General features: G+C 48.4%; 1 protein-coding gene across 3 annotated transcripts in view; it reads left to right on the top strand.

The window, feature by feature from the left end:
* Positions 1-13,484, top strand: part of ABCC1 (ATP binding cassette subfamily C member 1 (ABCC1 blood group)) — a 130,588-nt gene that overhangs the window by 51,519 nt on the left and 65,585 nt on the right. For all 3 annotated transcript variants that reach the window (XM_067706541.1, XM_067706540.1, XM_067706539.1), the window contains exons 6-7: positions 4,420-4,481; positions 6,490-6,621. In XM_067706541.1, coding sequence (XP_067562642.1) covers positions 4,420-4,481; positions 6,490-6,621 — 194 coding nt within the window. The remainder of the gene's footprint in view (positions 1-4,419; positions 4,482-6,489; positions 6,622-13,484) is intronic.

The raw sequence follows: 13,484 nt of genomic DNA, 5'->3' as shown, positions 1-13,484 counted from the left end.
AGAGGCCGGGAAGCCCCCAGCCAGCAGCCCTGTCTTTTCCACCTCGAGAAGTTCTGCTTGGTTTTGGTTGAATGGAACGCTGCCTGGATCCTTGTCCAGCGGCCTCCTTTTTTTTTTTTTCCTTCTTTCTTATTTTATTAATTTATTTTTGGCTGCATTGAGTCTTCATTGCTGTGCATGGGCTCTCTCTAGTTGCGGCGAGCTGAGGCTACTCTTCGTAGCGGGCTTCTGATTGCAGTGGCTTCGCCTGTTGTGGAGCACGGGCTCTAAGGCGCGCGGGCTTCAGTAGTTGCGGCACGTGGGCTCAGTAGTTGTGGCTCGAGGGCTCTAGAGCACAGGCTCAGCAGTTGTGACGTGTGGGCTTAGTTGCTCCACAGCATGTGGGATCTTCTTAGACCCGGGCTCGAACCCGTGTCCCCTGCATTGGCAGGTGGATTCTTAACCCCTGTGCCACCAGGGAAGTCCCTTTCCTTCTTTCTTTAATTATCAGTTCTTGACTACTTCGGAACTCTAATTGTCTGTTATCACATGAGGCCTCTCATGTCAGATAGGGACTTCCAGAAACCAGCTCCCAAACTGATGTAATTTTTTATCTGTGCTGGTGACAGGAGCCGGTGTCTGCCCAATGTGACTTCTGATTATCTGAACATCTGGATCTGGGTCCAGAGGAGGGAGGAGCGGTGGGGAGCCGAGCTTAAGGAGGCTCCTGGATTGTGCACAGTAGAAGCTGAAGTGTTCACGTTGCTGATCCAGCCTTACTGCATCTGGAGGGTGCATTTTCTCGCAGGGGCTGGGATTTTTACTAGCCAGAGTGAGGATTAGTCTCTCCCCGCTGGGCCGTCATTTCTTATGGTCTTAGGGGTAGGACTCCATTTGGGTACAATTGGGTACAAAGGGAATGAATTCACCTTCAGTTATGTAGCTGACAGGTTGCTTTGTTCTTTTCCTTCAGTTTTATTGAGAAATAATCGACATACATCACTGATTAAGTTTAAGGTATAACAGCATTGATGGTTTCATTTACATATATTGTGAAACGATTACCACAGTTGGTTTAGTTAATAACATCTGTTTTCTCGAATAAAAGGAAAAGAAAAAAGCAGTTTTTTTTTTTTTTTTTTTTTTTGGTTGTGCTGCGTGGCTTTTGAGATCTCAGTTCCCCGACCAGGGATTGAACCCTGGCCCTCAGCAGTGAAAGTGTGGAGTCCTAACCACTGGACCTCCAGGGAATGCCCAAAAGAGCAGTTTTTAACTTTATAAATGTTGAGATGAAGATTGAATAACTCCACCTCTCCTTCCTCATCCTCTCCCCCCAATTTTATCATACTTTAAATTACATCAGTAATTAGTGTTTGCATCATTATAACAATTGTAAATATTGTTCACTGCAGACCTGTTTGAATTCTGTGTTTACATGTCCCTTTTTTTTTTTTTAATCGAAGTATAATTGGCCTACAATGCTGTAGGCATAGTGATCCACCATTTCTATACATTTACAAAGTGATCATGATAAGTCTAGGTTGCTTTGTTCTTGACCCACAGCTGGGCTTGCCTGATTTTGAAACAATGCCAGGATTTGTGAGGCCCCTGTGTGTGTAAGCCTGACACCCTGACAGTTTGCACCGGGCCTCTGTGCAGGTTAGAAAAAGGCATCTGGCCCGCTCTGGGTGGATGAGTTTGAGAAAGGCCCTGCGTCCTTTCAGCCAGTGCAGTCCTGCCGCCCCCAGGCCCAGGACCAGCTGCACTTCAGCCCCCACTCGCCCCCTTGGCTGGGCTTCTTTGTGCAGGGCTGACTCTGTGTTGATGCCAAGACTGAAAGAAGGCTGGATTTGGAGGCAGAAGGCCCGCGTTTGAGTTCTAGTTCCTCCCCTTAAGAATCGCCATCTTTGGTGTCGTGAGGTCTGATGTAAGCAGGGGGCAGCCAACTTTTTCTGTAAAGAGGCAGATAGTAGATATTTTAGTCTTCGTAGAGCACATGGTCTCCGTCGCAAGTACTCAGCTCTGCCACTGTAGCGCAAAAGCAGATGTGGACAGTACGGAAATGAATGGGCATCGCCGTGTCCAAATAAAACTATTTTGCAAGTGGCCGGACTGTGGGCCTGACTTTGCCAGCCCTGATGTGAAGCGTCTGGTACAGTTCTTGGTGTGTCACGGTCTGCAGGAAATGGCGGACTTGTTACTGTGTTTACCGTTAGTATTCATGTTAATACTGCTGATGTCATTGCTTGAGCTTTTACTCTGCACCAGGAACTGTGGCCTAAGTACTTCACAGGTTTTATCTCATTTAATCTCATCATCACCAAGTAACTTGGCCCAGGCCCCTCAGTTAGTAAGTGGCAGGGCTGGGATTCAAACCTCCCTCTAACCACCTTGCTTCATGTTGCTTCACCCATGGACGCCCCCCAGCCTGGCTCCCACCCCCGCCGGGACCCTGTTTTGTTGTTGTTGTCACAGCTCTCACCGTGTATAGTTGTATATTTATTTGCATCTTGGTTTGCTTACTGTCCCTCTCTTCTGAGGCGAGAGGCAGTACGGGGCCGGGACCTCACTGTCTCTCCTGCGTAGCTCAGTCTTGGATGTATTTAGCCACCTCCTGGCATATAAGCAGATCCTCCCTCATTATTTGCTTAAGAAATAAATGAGTCATTGCCAGCTGTATCCCGCCCCCATCCCCTTCTCTGCCAGCACCTTAGGGAACTGGGCTGTAGTTGAAGTGTATTTGCGATTCCGTGACAACCCACCCACTTCCGGAAGAAAAGCCAGCCTACAAAGCAAATACCACCACCTGCTCCAGGAATAATGCTGCGGCCTTAGGTTGGAAAAATGAGGTCCCATGGACCTCATTCCACTTGTCCCTCCTTGCAGTCCCATGAGGTAGGCTGAGCAGTGGGACTGACCGCTTCCAATTCCCAGATGCAAAAACTGAGACTTTGGGGTGAAGGGACTTGCCCAAAGTCATTCAGCTAGAAAATGGCATAGCTGGGATTTGAACCCAGGGCCATCTGGCTTTAGGTTTGTTTAGAATGTAGGTCTGTGTGCCAGCTGCATCTGATTAAAGACATACTGATGCCAGGGCCCCAGCCCCAGAGAGAGTGATCTAGTTGGTCTGGGCTGGGACTCTCAGCACCTGTGTTTACAAAGCTCCCCAGATGATTCCCGGGCTGGTAGGACCGGAACCTCCCCATGCCTCATGGCCCCCAGAGTGAAACCTGGTGGTTCTCAGCCCAGGCTTCTTGTTTGACTCACTGGGGAAGATTTTCATGATGGAAACTTTCAAATGTGTACAAATGTGGACAGCATGGTATAATGAACGCCATGGACTATTTACCCTGCATCGCATGTAAACATTTCAATATGTATCTCTGAAAGATAAGGAATTAAAAAATTTTAATAACATTTTATTTTGAAATAACTTGACTCGCAAAAAGTTACAAAAATGGTAGAGTTCCTTCCCCAGCTTGACCATCTTCCTCAGGGGCGCCTTTCGTGACCTCTGTCAACTAGATCAGCCCAGTGAGATACCAGTGATCTCACTGGTAATATTGACTTGCCTTCGGGGTATGATCCTTGTCACAGTTGCGGTTTTGTACTTGTTCACGTGATCGTTTGATTAATGTCTCTCTCCGGACCCTGACTGTTTGGGGCTCACATTCTATCTCCGCTGCTTCTAGCTGTTGGCACCCCGGACAAGTCTTTTCATTTCTCTGCCCCTCCGTTTCTTTAACTACAAAATGAGGATGATGCTTTTACCTACTTCATAGTGTGGTTATGAAGATTAAATGAGTTAATTTGTGTAAAACATTTAAAACAGAGCTAGCTAGCAGAGAGTGTTAGCAGGTGGTGTTATTGCCCTGGTTTAGGGTTATGTCTGTTTGTCCAGATTTGTGTACAGGTGGCAGGCACATAGTAGGTGCTCAGAAAATATTTGTTGAATGAGTGAATGAATGAATGAAAGAAATAGGAATACTAGTAGTACCACACTTACGGTTCTGTGAGGATATGAGATCATGCTAGTACATCGTTGAGTGCCTGGCACATTGTAGATGCTCAATAAATATTTGTTGAATGGACAAATGAATGAACTAAAGCAGGGACAACAGTAGGGCCGTGTTTGTTGGGTTGCTGTGGGGATATAAGATAAGGCAGGTATGGGACGCATTGTACCGTTTTTACACATAGCAGACACTCAGGAAACAGTTACCGGGTAAAACTGGAGGAGCTGCCAGGTGTTTCTTTCCAGGCCACTGGTGCTCAGGAGGGAAGCCCTTTCAGGGTGAAAATCAGTGGCGTGAGAGTGGCCGCTGGTCCACTGGGAGGAAGAGCAGTCAGCTGGCTGCTCCCTGCCTAGAGCTGGCGTAGATGAGAAGTTTAACCATTCATTTCCCCTTTGCTCCCCACCCTGTGCTTTCTTTCCACTAGAATCCTTGCCCAGAATCCAGCGCCTCCTTCCTTTCCAGGATCACCTTCTGGTGGATCACAGGGTAAGTCCTGGTCCCCAAACCTCGGGCGGCTGCTGGGCCATGAGTGTGCCACTAGGGCCCCTGCTCTTCCTCCCTTGCCCTTTCCGATGGGGCTGTGTCCTGAGTGTGCCTCCCCTCGGCCGGGGTCTCAGAGACACTCACCCTGACCCCACGTTCATGTGATAAATGCATAAACCTAAACAGCTTGCACCTCTGTGGACGGCTTGGCCTGGGCAAGAAGCTGCACGCTCTTGGCTCAGCTTTGAATTTGGCTGTTTGTTTGCATTAGGTGTAATTATTGTTGTTGGCATTGTTTCCCCCCATGAGAAAAATAATGCCCGTGCACCGTAGGAAAAGTGGCTAAGAGTGTGGACCAATAGCAACAGAGCACCAGAGGCAGCCGCCGTCCACAGCTCAATACACCCCCTTCTCGCCCTCCTTTTATTTGCACATTTTTTTCTTTACATTGTCAGCATCCTACTGGGGATTATTAAAATCCTTCCCCCAACCCCCAAGCATTTTTCCTTGTCTTTATAAACTTTTTACAAACATTGTGGGGTTTTTTTTTCCATTTAATATTTGTCTTACTTAACTATTTTTCAGTTGCTGTTAAAGAACAGCGCTAGGACAGTGTAATTTGAATATGGACTGTAGGTCACGCCAGCCAGGCTCGTATTTCTGATTTTGGTCATTGTACTCTGGTTATATCAGAGCACGTCCTTTCTCTTAGGGGGATGCACACTAATATTTAGGGGTAAAGATGTGTAGAGTCTGCAACCTACTATGAAATGGTTCAGAAAAAAGAAATACTTCATTTTTTTTTTTTTTTTTTTTGCGGTACGCGGGCCTCTCACTGCTGTGGCCTCTCCCGCTGCTGAGCACAGGCTCCGGACGCGCAGGCTTAGTGGCCATGGCTCACGGGCCTAGCCGCTCTGTGGCATGTGGGATCTTCCCGGACCGGGGCACAAACCCATGTCCCCTGCATCGGCAGGCGGACTCTCAACCACTGCGCCACCAGGGAAGCCCTGAAATACTTCATTTTATTACGCTTCGCAGACACTGTGTCTTTTACAAATTGAAGGTTGGTGGCAACCCTGCATCAAGCGAGTCTGTTGGCGCCATTTTGGGAACAGCATTCACTCACTTTGTGTCTCTGTGTCACATTTTGGTAATTCTCACAATATTTCAAACTTTTTCATTATTATTATATTTATTATGGTGATCTGTGATCCATGACCTTTGATGTTATTACTAGGATTCGCTGAGGGTGCAGATGATGCTTAGCATTTTTTAGCAATAAAGTATTTTTAAGTTAAGCTCTGTTGTTTTTTTTAGACATAATGCTATTGCACATTTAATAGATTATAGGATAGTGTAAACATAACTTTAATATGGGAAACCAAAAAATTCCTGTGACCTGCTTTATTGCAATATTCACTTTATCACGGTGGTCTGGGACCGAACCCACAGCATCTCTGAGCTCTGCCTGTATGTGTTTGCATATGTATGTATCTAGAGACAGAGGCAGATACAGCACACTTAAAATGTTAACAGTCGTGAACTAGGTGAAGGGTAGACAGGAATTCTTTGTAAGATTCCTGTGATTTTTCTCGGAGTTTGAAATGTTTCAAAATAACAAGTTAAAATATTAGGTTTGCTTTTTATCATGAAAGTATTCAAACCGGAAAGACTAGTTTAATAAACCTCAATAAACTCATCACCTGATTTAACGATGGTTAATGCTTTGTCATATTCGCCTTAAAAATTTTTTTTTTAAGTAAATTAGAGCCATCCTGCTATTCCTCCTAAATATTCTGTATGTATCTCTAAAAATGAGGCTATTTTTCCTGGGTGACCTAACAGTAAAATTAGCAATAATGATTTAATGTGCCCACATGTCCATTATTCCTTATTGAGATATTCCTGAGTTGCGGCCGCCTTCGGTCGCATGGCCGTGGTGGCAGGGAGGGTCGTCGTCGTCCTCTTCCTTCTGACTCTCATCGCCTCGCGCCTTGTGTTTCGGCCACAGGATGATGGTCCAGGGCTACCGCCAACCCCTGGAGAGCACTGACCTCTGGTCCCTGAATAAGGAGGACACGTCAGAACAAGTTGTGCCCGTTTTGGTAAAGAACTGGAAGAAGGAATGTGCAAAGTCCAGAAAGTAAGTGCCAAGCATCCTGCCCCGGGGAAGCTGGGCACTCACTGGGGCGACCCCATAGCTCCATCCTTCCACCTCTTGCTAGCTTCATGGCCCTGGGAGGGCTGCTTCCCTCCTCCGAGCCATGGTTTGCTCATCTGCAGAATGGGGTAGAGTCTGACGTGTAGCTAAGACAATTTGGGTAGGAAAGAAGAGAGAAAGATGTCAAGTGGGAGAACCATTTTGTTCGCCGTGACCTTGGCGCGCGTGTACCTGGCTGTGTGACGCTGCCCTTCCCGCGTCAGTCTCATTTTCCCTGCTTCTCTCCGAGCATCTGGCATCCTGAACGTTCTTGCTATTTTAAATGTTTTGGTTCAACACGCCACCTCAACTACTTCTTGAGGTGTTCAGCCTAAGAATCCCCATTTGACAGTGATTTGGGCTGTACTGGATTTTTTTTTTCCAACAGCCTTTATTTTTTGGAGCAGTTTTAGGTTCACAGCAGTTCTGAGCAGAAGGTGCAGAGACAGGTGTACCCCTCCCCTGCTGTCAGCATCCCCCATCAGAGGGGCACATTAGTGACAACCCGTGAGCCCACATTGACACAGCATTGTCACCCCGAATCTGTGGTTTACATCAGGGTTCACTCTCGGTGTCCAGGATTTCAGACTCTCGCCGATGAGAGCTGCATGCCAACCCCGACCTCTGTCATCGGGTTATTTGGGGAATCAGGCCAGGGCCTCCCCAGCACATACCTTATTTCATCAAATCTAGGACGTCATCAGTTGTGCGATGCATCATTATTTTATGCACCAGTGAGAAAAAGAAATGGCTGCCGATTAAACCAGGACATGACGTTGACATAAGACGCATCCTGCGTCCAGAGGGGCCGGAAGAGGAATCACGAGGGATTTGGTGGCAGGGGATGGCGTCATTACTTCTGTTGTCGTTACGGGGTTGGGCCTGTTGTCCACCTCAGAGAGCTGGCTGACGAGAGCCCAGCCTGGTGTGTGGCCCCGCAGAGCAGCTGGCCTCCCAGGAGAGAGGCCCAGGCTCTAGGTCTGATTCCTCACCCACTGCAGCAGTTCCAGGTCTTCACTCAGGCCGAGGCTGTGGATGGGAATGTGGGCCATCTGTGCTGGCCACCAGGACATCAGCAGAGGACTTGAGAGGCTGTGCCATGGCCCGTTCGGGGTGGCCACGGATGGAGGAGAAGTTGTCCCTTGGGAGGTGGATTGAGCTTGAGCCTCTGTGGTTGGGCGTTGTGAGGAGATGGCCGGTGCTCTGTGCACACACGGCTCTGGCAGGGTCCCATGTCTGTGACCCAGTTGGAGGTTCTCAGGCAGAAGTGGGGTCTCTGGTTTCCTCTGGCCTGGCCTGCAGCCTCCTTCCTGATGAGAAGGCTGCGTCCTCAGCTTGAGTTACCCGAGCCTCGCTGACTGCTTGACTCCGTCTCCTTCCCACATTGGGTGGCAGGGGATGCCCACCGTGCTGTCCCGTGGGGCTCACCCAGTGAGCCGGTTGCTGCAGATGTTGTAGGAGGGGCTGGCAGTGAGGCTTCGTGGGAAGAGGACTGGCTGTACAGCATGAAGCTTCATCATGGGCCTGGCCGTTCGTTGGTTCGTTCAGCAGATGCAGTTGATTACTGCTGATATGCTGAGTGCAGTTTAGGCCCTGGGGGTTCAGAGAGTGGAACAAGATAGACAGGCTCCTTGTTTGGTGCTACTTACATTCCGTGTGGGACACAGGGAGTTGGGAGTCAAACACACACTGTTGAGAAACTTTGAAGAGCCTTAGTGTGATGATGAGGTTAAATAGGGAAATGAGGGTGAGAGTGACTGTGGGAGGTGATGCAGGTTTGGTGGTCAGGGATGGCCTCTCTGAACAGAGATTCGTGTCAAAGGAGGGAGTAAGCCGCGTGCAAATGTGGGGAAAGGGCTTTCCGTTTCACGGGAACAGCTAGTGCAAAGGTCCTGAGGTAGAGGTGAGTGTGGCATTCTTATGGAGCAGCAAGGGGCCCCATATGGCTTGAGTGGAGCGAGAGGTGGGGAGAACAGGAGGAGATAAAGTAGGAGAAGTGTTTGCAGGGATCCCATAGGCTATGGTACTGGCTTAGGGGTTGATCCCAAATGCGGTGAGAAGACCGCTGGGTTTTACACAGGGCAACGGCATGTCTGGAGTTCTGTTTTATATCAACCAGTTAGGCTGTGCTGGGGAAGGTGGTTTGTGGGGCAAGAATAGGGGCAGATGGGTCAGTGGCTCTGTTCCCAGAGGCGTGAGCCACATCCGGCCCTGTGACCCCTGTGGGCATGGGTGGGGAGGGGAGAGTCCTGTGCTCTGGGCTGCTGGGTGCCCCAGGGCTCCCGGGGAGCAGGTGACTGCGGCCTGGGCAGGGCTGCCTTGGCTTCTTGGCCTTCGGTCTCAACCTCCCCCCCCACCCCGCCCCCAGTTCTTCTCCTCACCCCTGAGTGGCTCCTCTCAGGAGTCAGGTCTGAGCTGCTTCCCCTGCTCCCCTGACCTTTGGGTTTTAAAATCCAGTGCCTCACTGGTTTTCATTAGATGATTTTGAGTTTAACAAAATGGAGTAGAAATTTCTCGACTTATGGCCTCGCATAGGTTAAGGCCATTTAGGACTGTGGTTCCTGATGGAATGACTATAAAATGGTTTGGCGGCTCTGGAAAAGACCTGGGCAGTTTTTTTTAAAAGTTAAATAGTTATGATACCACCCAACCATTCTACTGCTAGGTGTACACCCAAGAGAACTGAAGACATATGTTCATAAACTTGTACAGGGATGTTCATAGCAGCTTTATGTGTGATGGCCAAGGCTGGAAGTAACCCAGACAACCATTAACAAGTGAATAGATGTGCAAATCACAGTGTATCCACGCAAGGGAACACTTGTGAGCAAAACAACAGAATGAACTATTGGTACACTCAGCCACATGAAAATCTTTAAATAATTACGCTGAGTGAACGAAGCCAGGCAACAGTACATACTAGGTGATTCCATTTATATACAGTTCCAGAAAATGAAAGCAAGTCTGTAGTGATGGAAATCAGATCAGTGGTTGCCTGAGGTAGGGGGAGGTAGTGAGATGGGAGGAGAAATTTCAGAGAGGAGAGCTCTTTGGGGGTGATGGGCCTGTTCATTATCTTGGTTTCCCTGATGGTCTGACAGGTGTGTAAATATGTCAGAACTCATCACATTGTACACTTCAAATGTGTGAACTTGATTTTACCTCAGTTATACTCCAATAAAGCAATATATAAAAAAGCAGTAGTGTTTAAAGGAAGGGCGACCATTTTACTTAATTGTGTCTATTTCATAAAGGAGTGCAAGCAGCAAATAACAAACAAAAACAAAGAAAACAAAATGCTCCAAAATACAGGTGTTAAGCTATGGTTCCCAGCCTTTCAGACCCATTACCCCCTTGAGTAATAAAGATATTGTTAACACCTCCTTAAATGTAATTTAATGAAATATATAAAAATAACCCACTCATGTATCTTACTTTAAAAATCAACAAAGTGTTCTTGCTCAACTTTAACAGAGAACTAAAAGGCAAGGGATTTGTAATAAAACATCATCCATGTATGTCTGTGTGTAAACGCTCAGGCACATGCTAGAATAGAGAATGAAGAATCGCTGAGTGCTCGTAAGTGGAGCCTTCTCTGTGGCAGCAGCAAATCCTGACCAACCCAGTCTTGCGGTTGTGGAGATCAGAACCATCATCACCCTCACGGACAGGGTTTTGCAAAGTGGTGATTCATGCTTGCCAAATTTCTGAACAGAACTTAATTTGCACACTGACTGCATTTCTGAAAAAAATCGAGGTATATTTAAACTTGCAAAAAAAACCCAAAACACTCTGTGTATGGATTTATGCCAAAGCTGGAGTTAAGAGTGTAGATTTAGGTGATTTGGGGACTTCCAGTTGTTAGTTGTTCAGTTCAGTTGTTAAGACTCTGTGCTTCCACTGCAGGGGGCGCGAGTTCGATCCCTGGTGGGGGAACTAAGATCCCACAAGCTCTTGTCGGTGGTGGCAAAAACAAACAAATAAACAAACAAAACCCCCCATAGACTTAGGTGATTTTAGTAGGCTCTTCACCTACATGGATGCCTGGTAGGGTCTTGTTCCTTTGGGATGGTCCTGTACTCAAAGAGGGTCTGGTTTCTGGCCCAGTCATTGTGACATCAGAGGGTGAGAAACCCCCTTGACAGCCTGTTTTTTTTTTTTTTTTTTTTTGACAGCCTGTTTTTGAGAAACAAAAAGCACTCTACGGCAACAACAAAAAGGGAAAGAATGATCTTGAGTCGTTTGTATTTGTGCCCAACACAGTCAAAATCCTGTCAGGGCTATACTTTCCTTGCGGGACTGGAGGGGTGGGAGCGGGGAGGTGACTGCCATGCCCATCTGTGGTTTCCAAAACTGTTATCCCGTATATTGTGAGCTCTGAGGAGAATGAAAATGTGCGTTAAGGGTGTAAAGTCCATTCTCTGCAATTGTAGGTCAAATCTGCCCTTCCGTATTATACGGGGTATCATGGATCAAAGACAGTGCTCAGAGTACATCCAGAAATTTTAGTTTTAATTGAGCTGTGATCTTTATAAGTTTGAGGTTTTTGCCTTTGCCTCAACATTAGAGATCTTATTTGTTTAACAAATGACAAACAAAGCCTGCAGTAGCTCCTCATGGCCCTTTGGTTGGTTCACGCACCTCCCAGTCTGCTCTCTCAGCCCTGCTCTGGTTACTTGGGGTTCTTGGAAGGGCTGCCTCACCTCTTTTCAAAATCCCTTCGTTCCAGGCCTTGCTCATCCTGTTTCCCCTGCCTAGAGCACCCTTTCCCTCCCCAAGTGGACTCGATCCCTCATCATGCAGGTCTCAGCTTTGATGTCGCCCTCTCCAGGAAGCCCCCATGATAGCCCCCCTCACACGGCTTATCTGTTTCTCTCACGGGGCTGCTCGATGGTGGGGCTCTCCCCAGGGCCCGGCCCAGAGCAGGGCATTCGTGGAGGAGAGAGCAATGGGCACCTTTGCCCATATCGAAATCCCCTGGGTGAGCAAGTTCCTTTTTCTTCCCAGCCTCCAGCTTCCCCACCCCTTCCTGTTCCCCTGTCCTGAGCAGTTTTCTTCTGACTCAGACCTTCCCTCTCCAACTTTCCTTTCTTTCCCAGCCAGACCATTCAGGTGCCCTGCTTTCTTCCTCACCCTCCAGGAGCGCCAGCTTCCCTTGGAGGGCTCTTGTTCACTGGGTATTTTTTCTCTCCTGACTCGGCCGTAGCTGGTCCCTTCCACTTCTCTAGACCCCTTCCCCCGAGGCCTGAGCCTTCCTCCTCTCTGCCCTCCTGAGACCTTCTCCCTGGCCCTTTGGCCGCCCATCTCCTGGCCACAGAAAACAGCCTGGGTCAGTGGCAGCCCAGGCAGGCCCAGGCCCAGGGCCAGGGCCCAGCTTAGGACGTGGTGCAGAAAATGAATGCGGAGGGGGGAACGACTCAGCCACTCCCTGCCCCCCGGTCCTGCCTTCTTGTCCTCCTTTCCAAGAGGGCATGTGTGTGCTGAATGAAATCATACTAAAAATCCCCGCCAGAATCCCAGCTTCAGGGGAAGTCAGTAAAGTGAGCAGGGAAAGAGTTTACGCAGTGACACTGACAACACGAAAAATAGAAATAATCCTCTGTGGTTGGTGGAATGACCCCCCCCCCAAAAAAAAAAGATGGCCACATCCTGATCCCCAGAACCTGTGAATATGTTACATGGCAAAGGGACTTTGCAGATGGGATTCAGTTCAGGATTTTGAGATGGGAGACTCTTCTGGGTTATGGGGGTGGGCCTGATGTCATAATCACAAGGGTCCTTATAAGGAGGAGGTGAGAGAGAGAAGATGCTGAGCGGCTGGCTTGGAAGGTGGAGGCAGGGGCCACGTGCCCAGGTGTGTGGGCTGGTTTTTTTTTTTTTTTTTTTGGCTGCGTTGGGTCTTTGTTGCTGCGCGGGCTTTCTCTAGTTTTGGTGGGGGGGGCTACTCTTTGTTGCAGTGCACGGGTTTCTCGTTGTGGTGGATTCTCTTGTTGTGGAGCATGGGCTCTAGACGCACAGGCTTAAGTAGTTGCAGCATGCGGGCTCAGTAGTTGCAGCACATGGGCTCAGTAGTTGTGGTGTGCGGGCTCAGTAGTTGTGGCTCGCGGGCTCTAGAGCACAGGCTCAGTAGTTGTGGTGCACGGGCTTAGTTGCTCTGTGGCATGTGAGATCTTCCCGGACCAGGGACTGAACCCATGTCCCATGCATTGGCAGGCGGATTCTTAACCATTGCGCTACCAGGGAAGTCCCTGTAAGCATCTTCTAGAAGCTGGAAAAGGAGAAAACAGATTCTCCCATGGAGCCTGCAGGCCCACCTTAGATTTCTTTTTTCTTTTAATCTGTACAAATCAAGCATTTTATTTATATAGCAAGGAAGCACTCCTTTATTCTCCATTTAAATACCGTACTTGAGATTTAAAATGACAGTTGGTGGGGCTCCCCTGGTGGCGCAGTGGTTGAGAGTCCGCCTGCCGATGCAGGGGACGCGGGTTCGTGCCCCGGTCCAGGAGGATCCCACGTGCCGCGGAGTGGCTGGGCCTGTGAGCCGTGACCGCTGAGCCTGCGCATCTGGAGCCTGTGCTCCGCAACGGGAGAGGCCGCAGTGGTGGGAGGCCTGCGTACCGCAAAATAAATAAATAAATAAATAAAATAAAATGACAGTTGGCAGTGTACTACAGGATGCTAAATAAGACTTCGTCCATATTGCTTTAGATATCTTGATATTTTGTTATATTTTCCATCATCCATTGGAACAATTAGTTCAGCTTCCTAGAAACATTTGAACAGTAGTTAGATGTTTGCCCAAT

The sequence above is a fragment of the Pseudorca crassidens genome, chromosome 15 (assembly GCF_039906515.1).
Source record: "Pseudorca crassidens isolate mPseCra1 chromosome 15, mPseCra1.hap1, whole genome shotgun sequence".
In the NCBI taxonomy this organism is placed as follows: domain Eukaryota; kingdom Metazoa; phylum Chordata; class Mammalia; order Artiodactyla; family Delphinidae; genus Pseudorca; species Pseudorca crassidens.
This window is presented reverse-complemented; position numbering and strand designations above follow the sequence as displayed.